The sequence below is a fragment of the Tachyglossus aculeatus genome, chromosome 3, assembly GCF_015852505.1.
Source record: "Tachyglossus aculeatus isolate mTacAcu1 chromosome 3, mTacAcu1.pri, whole genome shotgun sequence".
Classification (NCBI taxonomy): domain Eukaryota; kingdom Metazoa; phylum Chordata; class Mammalia; order Monotremata; family Tachyglossidae; genus Tachyglossus; species Tachyglossus aculeatus.
Window position 1 is genome coordinate 82853858 of NC_052068.1, and position 21081 is coordinate 82874938.

The following is a 21081-nucleotide window of genomic DNA, read 5'->3' on the forward strand; positions in this document are numbered from 1 at the left end:
AATAAGTTGCAGATTTGCATGTATGTAAGTGCTGTGGGGCTGAAGGAGGTGGTGAATAAAGGGAGCAAATAATAATAATAATAATATCATTTATTAAGCGCTTACTATGTGCAAGGCACTGTTCTAAGCGCTGGGGAGGTTACAAGGTGATCAGGTTGTCCCACAGGGGGCTCATGGTCTTAATCCCCATTTTTCAGATGAGGTAACTGAGGCACACAGAAGTTAAGTGAGTTGCCCAAAGTCACACAGCTGACAATTGGCAGAGATGCAAGGATGATGCAGAAGGGAGTGGCAAAAGAGGAAATGAGGGCTTAGTCAGGGAAGGTCTCTTGGAGGAGATGTGTCTTCAATATGGCTTTGAAGGGGGCAAGGGTGAATATTTGTTGGATTTGAAGAGGGAGAGAGGGAGGGAGGCCAGAGGCAGGATGTGGAGAAGAGGTCAGTGGTGAGATAGATGAGATCTAGGTACAGTGAGTAGGTTGACAATAGAGGAGCGAAGTGTGTGGGCTGGGTTGTAGCAGGAGAGCAGTGAGGTGAGGTAGTAGGGGGCAAGGTGATTGAGTGCCTTAAAGCCAATAGTAAGGAATTTCTGTTTGATGCAGAGGTGGATGGGCAACAACTGGAGGTTCTTGAGGAGTAGAGAAACACGGACTGAACATTTTGTAGATAATCTGAGCAGCAGAACACAGTATGGAATGGAGCGGGGAGAGAGAGGAGGCAGTGAGGTCAGCAAGGATGCGGATACAGTAATAAAAGCAGGATAGGATACGTACGTGGATTAACATGGTAGCAGTTTGGATGGAGAGGAAAGGTCTGATTTTAACATGTTGTGAAAGTTAAGTTGACAGGATTTGGTGATAGCTTGAATATGTGGTTAATTGAGAGAGATGAGTCGAGGATCATATCAAGGTTACGGCCTTGTGAGGCAGGAAGGATGGTGATGCTGTCTACAGTGATGGGAAGGTCAAGGGGAAGAACAGGGTTTGGGTGGAAGATAAGGAATTCTGTTTTGGACACGTTAACTTTGAGGTGTCAGTGGGGCATCCAAGTAGAGATGTCCTGAAGACAGGAGGATATGCGAGACTCCAGAGAAGGAGAGAGATCAGGGCTGGAGATGTAGATTTGGGAATCATCTCCATGGAGATGGTAGTTGAATCCATGGGAATGAATGAGTCTCCAAGGGAGTGGTGTTGATGAAAATAAAAGGGAACCCAAAACTGAACCTCTAATATAGTGTCATGCCAGAATACAGCAAGTGCCTGGACCAAAAAAGTGGCCTTTTGGAAGGAGAAGAAAGGGCATGTTCTGGAAATGTTCTGGAGGAAGAACCAAAAGGATTTGACAACATACTGGAGAAGGAAGTTGAAAGAGATGGAGTCAAAGATAACTGCCAGGGTTGAAAGCTTTAGCGATTAGTAACACGGTGGTGGTGTCGACTGTGATAGTAAGGGAGAAACTTTGGGAGGTGAGTGGAGTTCGGTTTTGCACACTTTGAGCTTGAGGTACCAGTGGGATGTCCACAGATGTCTTGGAGTCAGGAGAAACTGTGAGAAGTCGAGGATATGAATTAACAGGCAGTGTGGCCTAATGGAAAGAGCATGAACCTGGGAGTCAGAGGACCTGGGTTCTAATCCTAACTCCATCACTTGTCTGCTGTGTGACCTTGGTCAAGTCATTTTACTACTCTGTGTTTTGGTTACTTCATTGGTAAAATGAGGATTCAAGTTTCCTTTCTCTGACTTAGACTGTAAGTCTTATGTTGGACAAGGACTGTGTCCAAACTGATTATCTTGTATCTATCCCAGAACTTAGAACAGTGCTTGACACACAGTAAGTGCTTAACAAATACTATTAAAAGAAATGGAATAGAGACCTTTTGATTTGGCAAGAAAGAGGTCATTGGTGACCTTGAAGAGGGCAGTCTCAGTGCAATGAAGGGGGGCAGAAACCAGATTTTGAGGGCCAAGAAGGGAGTTAGAGGAAAGGAAGTGGAGGCAGTAGGTGTACACAACCTATCTAAGGGATTCAGACAGGATTGAAAGGCGGGAGACAGGGTGATAGCTGGAAGGTGGAGAGCAGTCCTGAAGGTTTTTGTTTTGTTTTGTTTTGTGTTGTAGGTAGGCTGAGTTGAGGTTGTTTGAAGACAGAGGAGAAGGACCCATCAGAGAGTGAACAACTTGAAGCTGAAGCTTGGGGTGGACTAATAGTGAGTGCAAAGGGTCTGCTCTTCCTCTTCAGGTCCCAGCAATGTAAATTTGGTGGGAGCAGAGGGGAGAAAAGCGTGCTCAGCAACCTCACCCCCTAGCCTGTAAGCTGGCTGTGGGAAGGGAACGTGTCTGTTTATTGTTATATTATACTCTCCCGAGCACTTAGTACAGTGCTCTACACAGAGTAAGCGCTCAGTAAATTTGATTGACTGACTGATTGACTGAGCCGCATGGCCTAGGGGAAAGAGCATGGGCCTGAGAGTAAGAGGACCTGGGTTCTAATTGCAGCTCCACCACTTACCTGCTGTGTGACCTTGGGCAAGTCACCTAACTTCTCCATGCCCCAGCTTCCTCATCTGAATAAATGCAGACATGATACCTGCTCTCCGTCCTATTTAGACTGAAAGTGCCATGTGGGACCAGAGTATCTCACACCTATTCCAGCGCTTAAGTACAGTCTTTGGCATATAGTAAGCACTTGAATACTACAATTATTAGATGAAAGGAAAACCTTGAAGTTGTTCCCAGTAGTCAGGGTCCTTACTGCACTATAACAGGGATCTTTTTGTGTGCACAAATTAGAAAAATTAGAACAGATGTGAAAGGACAAAATCTGAGACAAAAAATGAAATAACAGAAGGCAAGCTAAATTTTTATGTACATAACATGGAGAAGGGGAAAATTCAAAATAACACTGAAGAAATAGGAAAGGAAAGGGTAGTGAAAAAATGAGAACAATCTTCAAGAATGGAAAAAAGTGTAAGGGATAGATCAAAGCAAACCACACATGGTAAGGCACAATGGAAAAAAGAGGAAGCCCAGAAATTCATATTAAATATTCAACAGAAATAAAAAGATTGGATCTCTTTCACACTTCCTAGGGGCATGAATAAATGCTTCATATGCACTTCAAAAGCATATACAGTACTCTGATGTGTAAATGCACTTGGTACATTATTTACATCAGTACTAGTTCAAAAATATTATAAAACGCTTTGCCCATTTACTACCTCTGCCACTTACCCGTCCACCACTTCTTGTTCCAGGAAAATGAGCATTAAAGAACAGGCAGTAGGAGTAGGGGAATATATAAGCAAGAAAATAGGATGGCTCAAACCACCAACAGTGCACTGGGAACTGGCCACCCACAAAAAGCTCTCTCTCTCTCCATTCAGTACTACGCTGCTCCTGAGAAGTGGGTAAGCGTCTCTCTGCAAAGTCTCAGAAATACCTCCAAGGACAAAGAGGTCATGCAGAGATTTTTATGAATGATAGAGTGGCCCGGTGAATCACAAATGATGAATTCATCCAATTTTTCTAAAATGTGGCTGCGTTTACTCCAAACTCCATGTTAAGGGAAGAGCTCACACTCCAGTACTCATGATATCCAACACTGCACAGGCACACCCGAGGTTATTCCCGAGCCCAGGGTGAGCTGGATCCAAACAGGCTTACATTGTCAGACAAATATTCCCCACTTCCTTAACAATGTTCTCACCAAAACAGGCAGTCAGTAAGAGCATGCACTCGGACAGAACCGAGTGTATTAAAAAATGTCCTGGCATACTGAATTCTCTAAACATTTGCTAAGAAAGGATGAGATCATAAAATTAGACTCACATTGATTATTATACACATGGCCAACCACAGAGACTGTAGACCAGTCATTACTCGGCAATTGTTGCATTCTCTTTTCCACCAACTCTGTGATATCCACAAAATTTTCATCAAATCCAAGTCTTTCAACGACAGGACTAAATTCTTCCAATAATTCTAAATCGAAATGTTAGAGCAAACAGGTCATTGAAACGGAAACCGTGGCAAGTGCAAAAAATGAAAACACTGAAAGGTTTTGCAAGGAACCTACGATCGTGAGTTTCTCTACTACCCAGCTTTCCTCCAGTTTTTTTTTGTTTTGTTCTTTCTTGTAAACTCCCATCGCTCCTGCTCTAAGCCATCCCTCTGTTCTTCCAGTTTTTGTCTGGAACAGGCCCCTTTTACCCTTCTCAGCAGCTCTGGAATGTCCCCCTCCTCTCCCCTTCCACCCCCCAACACATGTGGCTCTTAGTCACAGAGCTCCCAACCAGAAATTCTGGATTGCTCTGGGCCTCCTCCATACTATTCTTCCCAGATCTAAGCTTCCCGTTCTAGACTGTTTTGACCAGTGGTTCCAAGCCTCCGCCCCAACTTCTCCAGGCCTGACCAACCTTCAGCCTTTCAATTGTATCTACTGAGCGCTTACTGTGTGCAAAGCACTGTACTAAGCACTTCCTGCCACGCTTCACGTCTCTCGCCTGTCTCCCCGGCCCTGCTCTTTCATTTTTGCCATTGACTCTGGGATCGTCCCCAATCACCCCCAGCCAGCCAGCCTCTGCAATTTTTTTGAATGGTATGAAGTGCTCACTAGGTGCCAGGCACTGTGCTAAGCGATGGGGTAGATACAAGCTAATCAGGTTGGATACATGGGGCTCACAGTCTTAATGCCCATTTTACAGATGAGGAAAGTGAGGCCCAGAGAAGTGTAGTGACTTGCCCAAGGTCACACGGCAGGTAAACAGGAGGTGGAATTAGAACCCAGGCTCGTGCTCTGTGCACGAGGCTACCCTGCTTCTGTATTCTCTGTGAGCAATTAGGGTGTGATCCTCCTCCGCTCCCACTGTCCTGCCAACATGGGCGACCCTGGGATTACCAGACCACCCACTGTCCTAAACACTCAGTCCCTGCCAGATAACTCTAAAGGAGACATCATTTTCATTAGTTGCCTACTCTTGGAAGTCAATGCTACGCTTCAAAAAAACAACTATTTAATGATCAGATTGTAGGGAAGTGCAACGTAAATGGATGCCTTGCTAGCATTATGCTGTTATTTTAACAGGAAATAGATTTACTTTCATCATTTAATTCAATCTTCAAAATATCATCCAGTCTCACACACTACACGTGAATCTGTTCACATTCTGGGAATCGGGGGGGAAAAAAAAATCCACAATGTAGAACTGAACTAGATGTTCTTGGGAGAACTTTTCACTTTTCCCGAGTCATCCTGAATTGGCCACGAGTGGGGTAGACAGGCAGAAACTGCTAGTCTGTTCCAGAGGGAAATTTCCTAGTTTCTCAGTATTTTCTAATCTGAAGCCTCAGAAGCGCTTATACCATACCGTAACTAATTCAAAAACAAGCAGCGCTGTGAGGGGGGGGGGAAAGGGCTGTGACTAAGTGAGTGTGCGTGTATTCAAGTGTGTGATTGAACAATTCGCTCTGGGTGCCTGGTGTGTGTCATGGATTTGTGTGTAACCAAGTCTCTATGTTTGTGGGTGGGGGGTGTCCAGATTCACATCTGCCTTACCTCAGACCAAACTATGCAATCCTATTTATATAATCTTCTTCTACCAACTTGTACTTCCCAAGTGCTTAGTACAGTGCTCTGCACACAGTAAGCGCTCAATAAATACAACTGAATGAATGAATGAACTGTTACATCGTGCTCTCCCAAGTGCTCAGTACGGTGCCCTGTACACAATAAGCGCTCAATAAATACAGACTGATTGGACCTGATGAGCTCGGTAACAAGAACAAGTGAAACGAAATGGGACTAACTAAATTATAATAATAATAATGGCATTTGCTAAGCGCTTACTATATGCCAAGCACTGTTCTAAGTGCTGACACTTTCCACCTGCTCTAGGATGGGATTTAGAGTATGGGAAAATAGCAGTCTACCTAAGAATCACCAAAACATGCAGGGTGAACATCCTATAACCAGAAAAGTGTTAGCATAACTTGTAACGTACCTGTAACCTTGTAAGACATCTCTCTATAACGAGTCAGGTCTTCTCCATTAACTAGAACCAGTTGGGGGCACTTTTCTTTAGCATCTCTGATAGACATGAGTTTCTTAACCCCAAGTTTTCTAGCATCATAGTTACAGGTTACAACCAAATATTTCTGCTGAACACCTGAAAAAAATTGGAGGAATGAAAGGGAAGGGAGTAGAGTGAGGACGCTGGAATGTTTGAAAACCACTCGTTTGAGTAATAAAATATTGCACTACATTAACTTACTCTCCATTATAAAAACTGGATAGGAATCATTTTTTGATAGGGATAAAAGTCTCTCGCTCCTGTCATTGCCACATAATTCTATGGGGTAGAATCACTAGCATTTCAAGTTACCCCCTATATTAAAGCTTTGGGTGCTTTTTTTTTTTCATTTCAACACAAATGATTTGGTGTTGACAGCTCTCTGTTTCGAGCCCTATCGTTAGGCATTAATTATCCACAATGAGAACTCGCAAGACTGGGTTTGTTTGCTTTTTTTTATTAAAAAAAAAAGGAAGCTAGTACCTGCCCTAAAATGTTATGAGTAATTCTAGTCTTAAGGTTAAAAATACCAGTTGATGGCCCAATCTTGCAGATGAAACAAATCAAATATTGGCTCATATTTCATTTTTCATCCTGTAACCACATCAATTCTTTCTACAGTCTTCAACAGTGAATTACCATTGGAAAGGCCTCTGATCTTGCTTCCTGTCTCGTGAATTATCTACCACGGTCAGCCCAAGTTATTCGTTTTAATAATTCTAGAACCACATTTTTTTTTCCTTTTTAAAAAGGAGCTAAACGAATTGCAGTTAAATTAATTACTAGTTACTGCTTGAAAGTTTTGCTTTCATCCTATGATTAAAATGAGGCAGGGTTCAGTAGCAAGTATCAGCTTGTCTCTATTGTTAGGTGTGCCTTTTTTTTTCTTTCTCCAGCTTGAATCCCAACTGCTGAAGTTGCTTTTGCATCAGACTGGCAACAGTAAAGCAGTCTTGGAAGCTCGGCACACAAAAAGTGGAGATGAAAAGAAACAGGGGAAAGACACACATAAAAAGCACTTACTGAAGGTTTAAGATACAAGGATGAAACAGCCGTTGCCAAAGTTTTGAATGATATTAGGGACCGTCTCTACATGTTGCCAAATTGTACTTCCCAAGCGCTTAGTACAGTGCTCTGCACACAGTAAGCGCTCAATAAATACGATTGAATGAATGAATGAATATTATTCCAAGAGCATTTGCAACTTAAAAATATACCTCATGAAATAAAATGATTCCTGAAGTCCGTAATAAAGTTGAGTTAATTTATATCAAAAAGACTTAAAAAAGCCAGGGAAACTTAGAGGATGTTTTGTAACAGCATGGCCTGGTGGAAGGAAGACAGCGTTGGAGTCAGAAGGACCTGGGTTCTAATCCTGACTCCTCCACTTGCCTGTTGCGTGATATTGGGCAAGTCACTTAACTTCTCTGTGCCTCAGTGGCTTCATCTGTAAAATGAAGATTCAGTGCCTGTTCACCCTTCTACCTGGACTTGATTCCCGTATGGAACAGGGACTGTGCCCAATGTGATTAACTGGCAACTACCCCAGTAGATTATTCCAAGAAGCATTACATAGAGTAACCACTTAAATATAATGACAACAAAACTAATAATAGAAAACATATTAGCATGTGAACTAATGGGTATTTTGGCATATTCTTTAAATGTAAATACCAATTTTTCCCTTTCAAATAAAAGGCTACTGCAGCTCCAAAATATTCTTGAGAAGACACTGCAAGACAGGCAACCTGGTCTACTGGGAGTCCGAAGGAACTGGGTTCTAATCCCCTCTCTGCCACTTTTCTGCAGTGTGAATTTGGGCAAGTCACTTAACTTCTCGATGCCTCAGGGACTTCATCTGTAAAATGGGGATAATAATAATGATAGTAATAATGTTGGTATTTGTTAAGCGCTTACTATGTGCAAAGCACTGTTCTAAGTGCTGGGGAGGTTACAAGGTGATCAGGGTGTCCCACAGGGGGCTCGTAGTTTTAATCCCCATTTTACAGATGAGGTAACTGAGGCACAGAGAAATTAAGTGACTTGCCCAAAGTCACACAGCTGACAGTTTGAAGAGCCGGAATTTGAACTCATGGCCTGACTCCAGACTGTGAGCCCAATGTGGGACATGGACTGGATCCAACCTGATTATCTTGTATCTACCCAGTGGTAGTACAGTGCATGGCACACAACACATAACAAATACGATAACATAAATACATCACTCTATTTATTTATTTATTTTACTTGCACATATCTATTCTATTTATTTTATTTTGTTAATATGTTTGGTTTTGTTCTCTGTCTCTCCCTTCTAGACTGTGAGCCCACTGTTGGGTACGGACTGTCTCTATATGTTGCCAACTTGTATTTCCCAAGCTCTTAGTACAGTGCTCTGCGCACAGTAAGCGCTCAATAAACATGATTGATTGATTGATTGATCACTCTTAAAATGTGCATGAAGCCTTAGGTTTGGACAGTTCGGACAATTTATTTTTTCAGCCAATGATCTCTCTGGAATCTAACTAAATTTTAAAGGTTCTTTTATGTTTTAATGTTTCCCCTCTTCTCAGAATTTCTTCACTCTTATAAGATCCCTAACTTCTCTTTTTGTCTCTTGTCCTCCCAGCCCACCAGCTCTTTAAACTTTCCTTTACCCATTTTTTCTAGCTCCACATCTTCTTTTTCCTTATTTCTCCTGGCTCTGACAAACCTACGTGAGTACAACAGACTTAAATGGAGAGCCGCCAGCCCCTCTGAAAGAAATTTGGAAAAATGTGGGTTGCAATACTAATTTCTAAAATAAAGAATAAGAGGGAACTTGAATGACCTTGCACGTGATACCCCACTGCTGGATTCTGTTCAATTCTGAGTCAACCCCCAGGTTTGCTGAACAAATCAGCGCTTAGTACAGTGCTTTGTACACAGTAAGCACTCAATAAATATGATTAAAAAAAAATTAGAACCATGGGAGGATCTAGGCTTTTTTCCAAGAACAGAACCATACTCAATCAATCACGTATATTGAGCGCTGACTGTGTGCAGAGCACTGTACTATGTAAGCTCTTGGAACAGTACAATCTAACGATAACTCCTTGGAGGCCCCAGACTCGACATAAATTATCTGAGGCTCTTTAGATCAGGAATGATCTAGGTTTTGACCTGCTTCTCCTAACTCCCTAGCCCACTCTCAATCTAGATTCACAATCCTGGAGCCATGATAGGATCACTCCCACAGTTAAGTGGAGAAAAAGGCCCACTGGCCTCTTTGAGCTTTATCCCAGTGACTTAATTCTAAGGACATACAGCTCCAGCTCTCTCACTGACCAGAAAGAAGGCGGAGCTTCTGCATCCTCAGCATGGGAATGAAATAAAGATAAGAAGTCATTTTAGTACCCGGTTAATCTGAATAAAAATGCTTGCAGACTGACAAATCCTCTTGAGCTGGGTTTTCTGGAAAAACCAATTCCGGGACCCATGATCAGGACCCATGACCCAGGACCCAACTTGTACTTCCCAAGCGCTTAGTACAGTGCTCTGCACACAGTAAGCGCTCAATAAATACGATTGAATGAATGAATGAATGATCTTCAGGGACCATAGATTTTAATTTCATTGTTTGGCTGCCAGTTTGATCAATTTTCAGGGGGCCCAGTGATTATCTGTTAAAATTGTTCATGCATGTAAATATTATCAGAAACATATATTGTGCCTGGAGACCTGTGTTGAGGCCTTTTTGGGTTTTTAGAAGCCGACGTTCAAACAAAATAGTCCCAATTTAGTCTGGTGGAAAGAACCTGGACCCTGGAGTCAGAGGGCCTGGGTTCTAATCCTGCCTCTGCCAACTGCCTGCTGTGTGACCCAGGGCCAGTCCTTTAACTGCTCTGTTTTTGGGATTTTTTTTAATGCTATTTGTTAAGTACTTACTCTAGGCCGGGAACTGTACTAAGCACTGGGGTAGACACAAGCTAATCAGGCTGGACACGGTCTATGTCCCACATGGGGCGCACAGTCTTCATCCCCACTTTACAGATGAGGTAACTGAGGCACAGAGAAGTTAAAAGTGACTTGCTCAAGGTCACCCAGCAGACTAGTGGTGGGGAGCCGAGATAAGAACCCGGGTCCTTCGAACTCCAGGCCCGTGCTCTATTCAGTAAGCCACACTGTTTCTCTGGGCCTCGGTTTATTCATTTATAGATTGGGTGTGAAATACCTGTTCTCCCTGCTACTTAGACTGTGAGCCCCAGGTGGGACAGAGATCCATGTCCAATCTGCATATGCTTGTGCTTAGGGCAGTGCCTGACACACTGAAAGCGCTTATCAAGGTTGACAGTTATTATTACTATTGTTATTATGAGATTTCTGCTGTACCTGTTCTCCCTCCTACTTAGACTGTGAGTCAAAGGTGGGATAATAATAATAATGATGATGATGGCATTTGTTAAGCGCTTACTATGTGCAAAGCACTGTTCTAAGCGCAGGGGGAATACAAGGTGATCAGGTTGTCCCACGTGGGGCTCGCAGTCTTAATCCCCATTTTACAGATGAGGTAACTGAGGCTCAGGGAAGCTAAGTGACTTGCCCAAGGTCACACAGCGGACATGAGGCGGAGCCGGGATTAGAACCCATGACCTCTGACTCCCAAACCCGTGCTCTTTCCACTGAGCCATGCCGTGTCCAGCCTGATTAACTTCTACCTACCCCAGCGCTTAGAACAGTGTTTGACACACATTAGAGCTTACTATCATAATAATAACTAAGTTGTTTACAATGGATTGATAAATTACATGTGCAATTTAGGGGATTCGATCATCACCCCAATGCATTTAGACACCATGGTGAATAGGGCAATGCAGACACATCATAAATTGATGTGTAATGTAGGAAAACATTCAACAGTGCTTTCTCCGCTTTTAGCTTCCTCAGCTGTCATGAAGGGGCTGGAACACAGAGCGATTCTTTCTAATGTTCTCCTCAAAAAGCCACACTCTTACACAGAGACATTCCCTCCTAAACGTTAGGACTAATTAACAAGTGAACAACTCTGGTGTTGCTGCAAACCTTTCATCTTTTATTGTTCTCAGTAGCTATGCAGAGCTCAATAAATGCAAATCTATAGGTATTCTGGGGGTGGAAAGACCTACCAGGGAACCCAATTCTTGGAATACTTTGCCAACTCTGACAACACGCTAAATACATTTCAAGAAGAAACAAGGCCAACAATGACATAAGAAATTCCACAGCACTGCGGCTCTCGTTTTCCTTGGAATTCACAAAAATATCACATGTCATTTATTTTCTTTATGTTCCTTAAATGTTTTGAAAGTGGTGCTTTCCTCTCCCCCGGGAGCATTTAAAGAAGATTTACAAACCCTGTTTTCAAATATTCCTGAGTGGTAGGCAAGGAGCAGATATTATTTCTAGTTTACAGATAGAGAAACTGAAGCCCAAGGAGCTTAAGTAAACTACTACGGCCTCAGTTTGAGGGAGAAGCTGAAATCTGTGGGGAAAAGCATGGGAATTTTTCTAGACTGTGAATGAGAGTGTATGGCCATGAGCATTTTCAACTCTTGGATTCCCTGTCATAAATCAACTCTGAACAAATGACAACTCTATACGATTCAAGTCCTTCATGTAGAAAATGAAGGCTGTACTCCAAGAATTAAGCAGGGACTAGAAGTTACTCATTCATTCATTCAATCGTATTTATTGAGCGCCCAATGTGTGCAGAGCACTATACTGAGCGCTTGGGAAGTACAAGTTGGCAACATATAGAGACGGTCCCTATCCAACAATGGGCTCACAGTCTAACATACTTCCAGCACCATTTTCAAAGCTTTGGAATAACACTAATAAAGTGAAACACAGTACAGACAACAATGAACGGACCCAAAGGAAGAGACTTTTAACTCCTGTATCTTAAACAAAATATTCTTAAAAGGTCAAAAATTACCTAAAGGTTTGCCTTTTAGTTCTGGATTATAGATCATTTCTACTTGTGCATAAAAGCAATCCATATCCAGGTGCGCAACGACCCTGTGCGGCGAACTTCCAACGGGCACCATCGGGCCATGGACTGCTATGTTAGAGACAAAAGAAACACACGTGATTACAGACATCCTCGTCACCAGTGACTCGTCTCACCAATAAAATCTGGTGAGAGGCAAGGGTGGGTGGTAGTTCTAAGGGTCAGCATGTCGTTCAGTAGTATCTGACTAGCAGTAGATAGTGTGACCTATCCAGCCTGAAGGGCTGCCGAATAAACTCCCTCCTTGGCCCTGAAATAAAGAAAGCGTCCTTTGGGGAGTGGATGAACATCTCAATCCACTCCTCTGACTTTGCCATCGTTTTGGCACTTGAGGGTACCCCGGCATCTGAACCTCAAACCGTCCATTTGGGAAGGCCCTGGCCCGGTGCCACTGTGGGGTTGGGTGCGGAGAGGGTGTTTCCAGCCGGGCCAGGGGTGAAAAGAGCAGATGGGGAGATTGCAACTACTCTCTGGGGTGGGGGTGGGGGTGGGGGGAGAGAGAGAGAGAAAAAAAGAGAAAGAGAGAGAGAGAGAGGCCTGCCCTTCCCCACCCACTCCTGACACCATGAAGATGGCTCCGCATCTGGCCCTCTTTCCCTCTCATTCATTCATTCATTCAATCGTATTTACTGAGCACTCATTCTGCGCACAGCACTGCAGTAAGCACTTGGAAAGAACAACTCAGCAACAAAGACAATCCCTACCCCAAAACTGGCTCACAGTCTAGAAGGGGGAGACAGACAACAAAACAAAACAGGTAGACAGGAATTATAGGGACATACACGTCATTAATAAAGTCAATAGAGTAATAAATATGTACAAATATACCAAAGTGCTGCGGGGAGGGGAAGGGGGTAGGGCAGAAGGAGGGAGTGGGGGCGATGGGGAGGGGAGGAGGAGCAGAAGAAAAGGGGGTGCTCAGTCTAAGGCCTCCTGGAGGAGGTGAGCTTTCAGTAGGCTGAAGGGAGGTAGAGAGCTAGTTTGGCGGATGTGTGGAGGGAGGGCATTCCAGGCCGGGGGTCGATGGTGGGACAGCGAGAACGAAGCCCAGTGAGGAGGTTAGCGGCAGAGGAGCGGGGTGTGCGGGCTGGGATGGAGAAAGAGAGAACGGAGGTGAGGTAGGAGGGGGCGAGGTGATGGATGCTCTTGAAGCCAATAGTGAGGAGATTTTGCTTCATGCGAAGGTTGACAGGCAACCAGTGGAGATTTTTGAGGAGGGGAGTGACATGCCCAGAGCGTTTCTGTAGAAAGATAATCCAGGCAGCAGAGTGGACTATAGACTGAAGGGGGGAGAGACAGGAGGATGGGAGATCAGAAAGGAGGCTGATGCAGTAATCCAGTCGGGACAGGATGGGAGATTGAACCAACAAGGTAGTGGTTTGGATGGACAGGAAAGGGAGGATCTTGGCGGATCTTACGACTTCCTCTCCAGTCGCTGCTCTGAGTGGGAAGTCCAGGATGGGGCAATGGGGCCTGGAAGTGAAGTAGAACACCTTGGAGGCTTTAGCAGAGTGCAGGAGCCACTAACTAACCGCCCCTGGCCACCATCCCCCCTCCCCGCGATCCGACTCCTCTCTCTCTCCTCTCTCCCTCTCTCTCTCGCCCAGCCCTCCCAGAGATCAATCAATCAATCAATCGTATTTATTGAGCGCTTACTGTGTGCAGAGCACTGTACTAAGCACTTGGGAAGTACAAGTTGGCAACATATAGAGACAGTCCCTACCCAACAGTGGGGAGCAGATAAACTCTGATGTCTTGTATGGGGGCTGAGACTGGATTGCATTTTGAGACCCTTAAACCTGAAATTCCTGGAAAGAACGTTGGATGAGGGGGAAGATGATGGGCTGGGGGGAGCAGAAAGGAGGGGATAGGGAGGGAGGGGAAAGGAGGGAAATGGGAAGAAGAGAAAAGGAGGGAAGAGGGAAGAAGAGGAAAGGAGAGGCAGTTAAAAAAGGAAAGGAAGGAAGATGGAAGGAAGGAAGGAGGAGAAAAGGAGGAGTGATCCTCAAATCAACCTCTTTAGCTTCACATTTCCTCCTGTATTTAAGACATCTCTACTGGATGTCCGGGCAACACCTCGGACTTAACATTTTTCCCACCAAACCCTTGTCCTCCCCCAAACTTTCCCATCACTGTACAGCACACCACCATCCTTCCTGTCTCATAAGCATGTAATCTTGGCATGATCTTCAACTCATCTTCCATTCGACTGTACATTCAGCCTGTTGCCAAATCCTGTCAGACCAACCTTCACGACGCCTCAAAATCTCTACCTCTTCCTCTCCATTCAAACTGCTACTATGCCGATTCAAGCACTAATACCCCACCTCGACTAATGCATCAGCCTCTTCCCACTCCAGTCCACACTTCACTCTGCAGCCCGGAATCATGTTCCTAAGGAACATTCTGAACGTCTCCCCATTCCTCAAAAAACCTCCAACGGCTGCCCACCCACCCTGTGTTTGTGGGCTTCAAACAGAAACCCCTCCCCACGGACTTTAAGGCAATCGGCTCTCACTTTCTATCTAACCTCACTTATCTCCTGCTACAATCCAGTCCGCACACCTGGCTCCACTAATACTAAGCTACTCATTGTGCCTCGATGTCCCATCTCTTGCCACCAACTCTTTACGCACATCTTTCCTCAGGCCTGGAAAGCATGGCTCAGTGGAAAGAGCACGGGCTCTGGAGTCAGAGGTCATGGGTTCAAATCCCGGCTCCGCCACTTGTCAGCTGTGTGACCTTGGGCAAGTCACAACTTCTCTGGGCCTCAGTTACCTCATCTGTAAAATTGGGATTAAGACAGTGAGCCCCCTGTGGGACAACCTGATCACCCTGTAACCTCCACAGTGCTTTGCACATAGTACACACTGAATAAATGTCATCATTATTATTATTGAACAGACCGCCACTCTCCCCATCTTCAAAGCCCCACTAAAATCATATTTCCTCCAAGAAGCCTTCCCCGACATCTCTTTTCACCACCTTATCCACCCTCCCTTTTGCCGAATCTTTGCACTCGGGCCCGTACCCCTTAAAAAACACTTTCTCATCCCATTCTCAACCACGCATCCTTACACTCTGCGGCTCTGTAATTTGTTTTCATGGCCACCTCCCTCTCTAGACAGTAAGCTCCTTGAGGGCAGGGCTCCGTTTACCGTCCTCTCCTAGGCACTCGGTGCAATGCTCTGCATCCAGAAAGCATTCAATGAATGCCACTGACTGGTCGATTAACGAGGGGGGAAATCAAGCAGTGGACTTCACTGAGCACTGACCATGTTGAGAGCCCCGTATAAGTGTTTGGGAAAATACCCGTGAGGGTCCCCCTGCCCTGAGGAGGAGGAGATGAAGAAGGGGAAGGGAGGGACTGGCCATTGGGAAGGAGGCCGAGGAAGGCATCCCAGTGTGGTTCTCTGGGGGATGGGCTCCGCCTCAGCCCCCCACTCCCGGGAAAGGCCAAATCCCAGACCTCCATAGGGGGAGGGAAGGAGGGGGAGAAGGGGATGGGATTGGGAAAGAGCAGGAGGGATCAGGAGGGAGCAGAAAGGATTGGGGGGGATCAGGAGGGATCTAGAAGGACCAAGAGGGATCAGGAGGGATCAGGAAGAGCTGGGTGGGATCGGGAAGGACCGGGGTGGGGGAGATCAGGAGGGATCAGGAAGGGCCAGGAAGGATCAGAGGGGACCAGGAGGGACTGGGAGGGATCAGGAAGGACTAAGGGGAATCAGGAGGGATTTGGAAGGATCAGGTGGGATCAGAAAGGATTGGGAGGGGATCAGGAAGGATCAGGAGGGAATGGGGGCGGGGGAATCAGGAGGGACGAGGGGGAATCAGGAGGGACGAGGAGGGATATGGAAGGGCCAGAAGGGAATAGAAAGGATCAGGTGGGATTGGGAAGGGGTGAGGTGGGGGGAGTCAGGAGGGACCAGGAGGGATCGGGACTAGACTTCTGGACTGTGAGCTTGCTGTTGGGTAGGGACCGTCTTCTCTGGATGTTGCCAACTTGGACTTCCCAAGCACTTACTACAGTGCTCTGCACACAGTAAGCGCTCAATAAATACGACTGAATGAATGAATGAATGGGGAAGGATCATGTGGGATCGGGAAGGAACGGGGTGGGGGGAGTCAGGAGGGAACAGGAGTGTGCTCTGCAGTGTTCCCAAGCGCTTAGTCCAGTGCTCCGCACACAGTAAGAGCTCAATTAATACGATTGATTGATTGATATTGATTGATTCAATCGTATTTATTGAGCGCTTACTGTGTGCAGAGCACTGGACTAAGCGCTTGGGAAGTACAAGTTGGATGAGTGAATGAACAGTAGGGATCGGGAAGGATCAGGTGGGATCGGGAGAACAGTGCTTTGCACATAGTAAGCGCTTAACAAATACCATTATTATTCTTATTCTCGGGAAGGCCCAGGGAGGGGATCGGGAAGGACCAAGGGGGATGAGGTGGGATCGGGAAGGACCTGGAGGGATGAAGGGGGGAGGAGAGGAAGGAGGAGAAGGGGGAGGAGGAGGAGGGGGAGGAGGAGGAGGGGGAGGAGGAGGAGGGGGAGGAGGAGGAGGGGGAGGAGGGGGAGGGGGAGGGGGAGGAGGAGGAGGAGGAGGAGGAGGAGGAGGAGGAGGAGGAGGAGGAGGAGGAGGAGGAGGAGGAGGAGGAGGAGGAGGAGGAGGAGGAGGAGGAGGAGGAGGAGCAGCGTCCCGTCCCCCCCGCCCCGGTCGCGCGTTTACACGGAGCGGGTCGGGCGGGGCTTCGGGGCTTCGGCCGCGGCCGCTCCATCAGCCAGCACCGCGACTCTTCGACCTCCTCCGCCGCTTCCTCCTCCTCCTCCTCCTCCTCGTCCTCCTCCTCCTCCTCGTCCTCCTCCTCCTCCTCGTCCTCCTCCTCCTCCTCGTCGGGCCCGGGCCGCTCCCGCTCCATCGCCCCGCGACACGCCAAGGACCCCGGAGGACCCGGAGCGGGACGGGAGGGACAGAGAGACACACACACACACACACACACACACACACGGAGGCAGGCAGGCAGAGAGAGCCCCCCGCGGGGACACACACACACACACACACACACACGCACAGAGAGGGCCCCCCCCGCGGGGACACACACACACACAGGCAGGTAGGCAGCAGAGAGAGCCCCCCCCCCCCGCGGGGACACACGCACAAACACACACGCAGGCAGGCAGAGAGAGCCCCCCCCCCCCCCACGCGGGGACACCACAAACACACACGCAGGCAGGCAGAGAGCCCCCCTCCCACGGGGACACACACACACACACAGGCAGGCAGAGACGGACACACACACACACACACACACACAGGCAGGCAGCAGAGAGCCCCCCCCCGCGAGGACACACACACACACACACGCAGGCAGGCAGAGAGAGCGCCCTCGCAGGGACACACAGACACACACACACACGCAGGCAGGCAGAGAGAGCCCCCCCCCCCCCACGCGGGGACACCACAAACACACACGCAGGCAGGCAGAGAGAGCCCCCCCCGCGAGGACACACACACACACACACACACACAAACACACGCAGGCAGGCAGAGAGAGCGCCCTCGCAGGGACACACAGACACACACACACGCAGGCAAGCAGAGAGAGCCCCCCCCCCCCCCCCGCGGGGACACACGCACAAACACACACACGCAGGCAGGCAGAGAGAGCCCCCCCCACGCGGGGACACCACAAACACACACGCAGGCAGGCAGAGAGAGCCCCCCCCCGCGAGGACACACACACACACACACACACAGAGGCAGGCAGAGAGAGAGCCCCCCCGCGGGGATACACACACACACAAACACACACACGCAGGCAGGCAGAGAGAGCCCCCCCCAGCGGACACACACACACACACACACACACACACACACGCAGGCAGGCAGAGAGAAAGCCCCCCCAGCGGACACACACACACACACACGCAGGCAGGCAGAGAGAGCCCCCCCCCCGCGGGGACACACACACACACACACACACACACACACGCAGGCAAGCAGAAAGAGCCCCCCCGCGGACACACAAACACACACACACACGCGCAGGCAGAGAGAGCCCCCCCCCCCCGGCGGGGATACACACACACAGATAGAGGTGGCCCCCCCCGCAGGGACACACACACACACACACACACACACACACACAGAGGCAGGTAGAGAGAGCGCCCCCCGCCCCCGCGGCCAGGCGTGGTACAGCAGCCGCCCCCGGCCCCAACGCTCTAATCGTCGGGCCTCGCCAGCGTCGTCATCCTCCTCCTCCTCTTCCTCCTCCTCCTCCTCGCCATAATGGCATTTGTTACGCGCTTCGTACGCGCCAAGCACGCTCCTGGTCATTCATTCATTCATCATCGTCATCAATCGTATTTATTGAGCGCTTACTGTGTGCAGAGCGCTGGACTAAGCGCTTGGGAAGTACAAGTTGGCAACATAGAGAGACGGTCCCTACCCAACAGCGGGCTCACAGTCTAGAAGGGGGAGACGGAGAACAAAACCAAACATACTAACAAAATAAAATGAATAGAATAGATATGTACAAGTAAATAAATAGAGTAATAAATATGTACAAACATATATACAGGTGCTGTGGGGAGGGGAAGGAGGTAAAGCAGGGGGGGATGGAGTCGTATTGATTGAGCGCCTGCTGTGTGCAGGGCACTGGGCTAAGCCCTTGGGAAGCCCAAGTTGGCAATGATATTGTTTGGTTTGGCTATCCGTCTCCCCCTTCTACACTGTGAGCTACCAATCAACCTGAGCATCAGGCAGAAACTCCTCACCCTGGGCTTCAAGGCTGTCCATCCCCTCGCCCCATCCTACCTCACCTCCCTTCTCTCCTTCTCCAGCCCAGCCCGCACCCTCAGCTCCTCTGCTGCCGCTAATCTCCTCTCCAGGCCTCGTTCTCACCTGTCATTCATTCAATCGTATTGATTGAGCGCTTACTGTGTGCAGAGCACTGGACTAAGCGCTTGGGAAGGACAAGTTGGCAACATAGAGAGACAGTCCCTACCCAAAGTCCTTCCCCTGGCCTGGAATGCCCTCCCTCCACCCATCCAGTGCCAAGCTAGCTCTCTTCCTCCCTTCAAGGCCCTACTGAGAGCTCACCTCCTCCAGGAGGCCTTCCCAATCAATCAATCAATCGTATTTATTAAGCGCTTACTGTGTGCAGAGCACTGGACTAAGCGCTTGGGAAGGACAAGTTGGCAACATAGAGAGACAGTCCCTACCCAAAGTCCTTCCCCTGGCCTGGAATGCCCTCCCTCCGCCCATCCGATCCAAGCTAGCTCTCTTCCTCCCTTCAAGGCCCTACTGAGAGCTCACCTCCTCCAGGAGGCCTTCCCAAGCAATCAATCAATCGTATTTATTGAGCGCTTACTGTGTGCAGAGCACTGGACTAAGCGCTTGGGAAGTACAAGCTGGCAACATAGAGAGACAGTCCCTACCCAAAAGTGGGCTCACAGTCTAGAAGGGGGAGACAGAGAACAAAACCAAACATACTAACAAAATAAAATAAATAGAATAGATAGATAGGTACAAGTAAAATAAATAAATAAATAAATAGAGTAATAGACTGAGCCCCCTCCTTCCTCTCCCCCTCCTCCCCCTCCCCATCCCCCCTGCCTTCCCTCCTTCCCCTCCCCACAGCACCTGTATATATGTATACATGTTTGTACATATCTATTACTCTATTTATTCAATTTGTACATATTCATTCTATTTATTTTATTTTGTTAATACGTTTTGTTTTGTTCTCTGTCTCCCCCTTCTAGACTGTGAGCCAGCTGTTGGGTAGGGACCGTCTCTAGATGTTGCCAACTTGGACTTCCCAAGCGCTTAGTCCAGTGCTCTGCACGCAGTAAGCGCTCAATAAATACGATTGAACGAATGAATGAATCTATTACTCTATTTATTTATTTTATTTGTACATATTTATTCTATTTTATTTTGTTAATACGTTTTGTTTTGTTTTGTTGTCTGTCCCCGCCCCCCCCCCCCCCCCAGACTGTGACCGTCTCTAGATGTTGCCAACTTGGACATCCCAAGCGCTTAGTACAGTGCTCTGCACACAGTAAGCGCTCAATAAATACGATTGAATGAGTGAATGAATTAATGTCGGGTAGAGATTGTCTCTATCTGCTGCCAAATTGTACGTCCCAAGCGCTTAGTCCGGTGCTCTGCACACAGTAAGCGCTCAATAAATACGATTGAATGAATGAATGAATGAATGAATTGTCAGGTAGGGATTGTCTCTGTTGCCAAATTGTACTTCCCAAGCGCTTAGTAAGGTGCTCTGCACACAGTAAGCGCTCAATAAATACGATTGAATGAATGAATGAGTGAATTGTCGGGTATCTGTTGCCAAATTGTACTTTCCAAGCGCTTAGTACGGTGCTCTGCACACAGTACGCACTCAATAAATACGATTGAATGAATGAATGAATTGTCGGGTAGGGATTGTCTCTATCTGTTGCCAAATTGTACTTTCCAAGCGCTTAGTACGGTGCTGTGTACACAGTAAGCGCTCAATAAATACGATCGAATGAATATAGACACGGTCCCTACCCAACAGCGGGCTCACAGTCTAGAAGGGGGAGACAGACAACAAAACAAAACATATTAACGAAATAAAAGAAATAGAATACTAAATATGTACAAGTAAAATAAATAGAGTAATCAATCTGTACAAACATATATACAGGTGTTCACTACTAGTCATAATAACAATAATAATGATAATAATTTTGTTCAGATTTATTGCTCTATCTTACTCGTACATATTTGCTATTTTGTTAATGATGTGCACATAGCTATAATTCTATTTGCTCTGACGGTTTCGGTACATGTCTCCAGGTTTTGTTTTTAATAGCATCTATTAAGCGCTTACTATGTGCCAAGCACTGTTCTAAATGCTGGGGGGGGGGGGCGGGGGCGAATACAAGGTGATCAGATTGTCCCACGTGGGCTCACAGTCTTAATCTCCATTT

At 47.2% G+C, this 21081-nt stretch overlaps 1 protein-coding gene across 3 annotated transcripts in view; it reads right to left on the reverse strand.

Moving 5' to 3' along the window:
- The window catches only part of POLI (DNA polymerase iota), a 39363-nt gene extending 22438 nt beyond the window's left edge, over nucleotides 1-16925 (reverse strand). Inside the window, exons 1-4 of one of the 3 annotated variants that reach the window (XM_038743857.1) lie at nucleotides 16829-16925; nucleotides 12021-12146; nucleotides 5999-6163; nucleotides 3828-3980 (exon numbers count right to left, since the gene is read on the reverse strand). In XM_038743857.1, the coding sequence (XP_038599785.1) occupies nucleotides 3828-3980; nucleotides 5999-6163; nucleotides 12021-12146; nucleotides 16829-16877 (493 nt within the window). In that variant the 5' untranslated portion in view covers nucleotides 16878-16925. Of the gene's footprint in view, nucleotides 1-3827; nucleotides 3981-5998; nucleotides 6164-12020; nucleotides 12147-15253; nucleotides 15775-16828 lie in introns of those variants that run through there. The other 2 variants (XM_038743859.1, XM_038743858.1) reach the window with 2 other exon arrangements.
- Between the last annotated feature and the right edge of the window lie 4156 nt (nucleotides 16926-21081).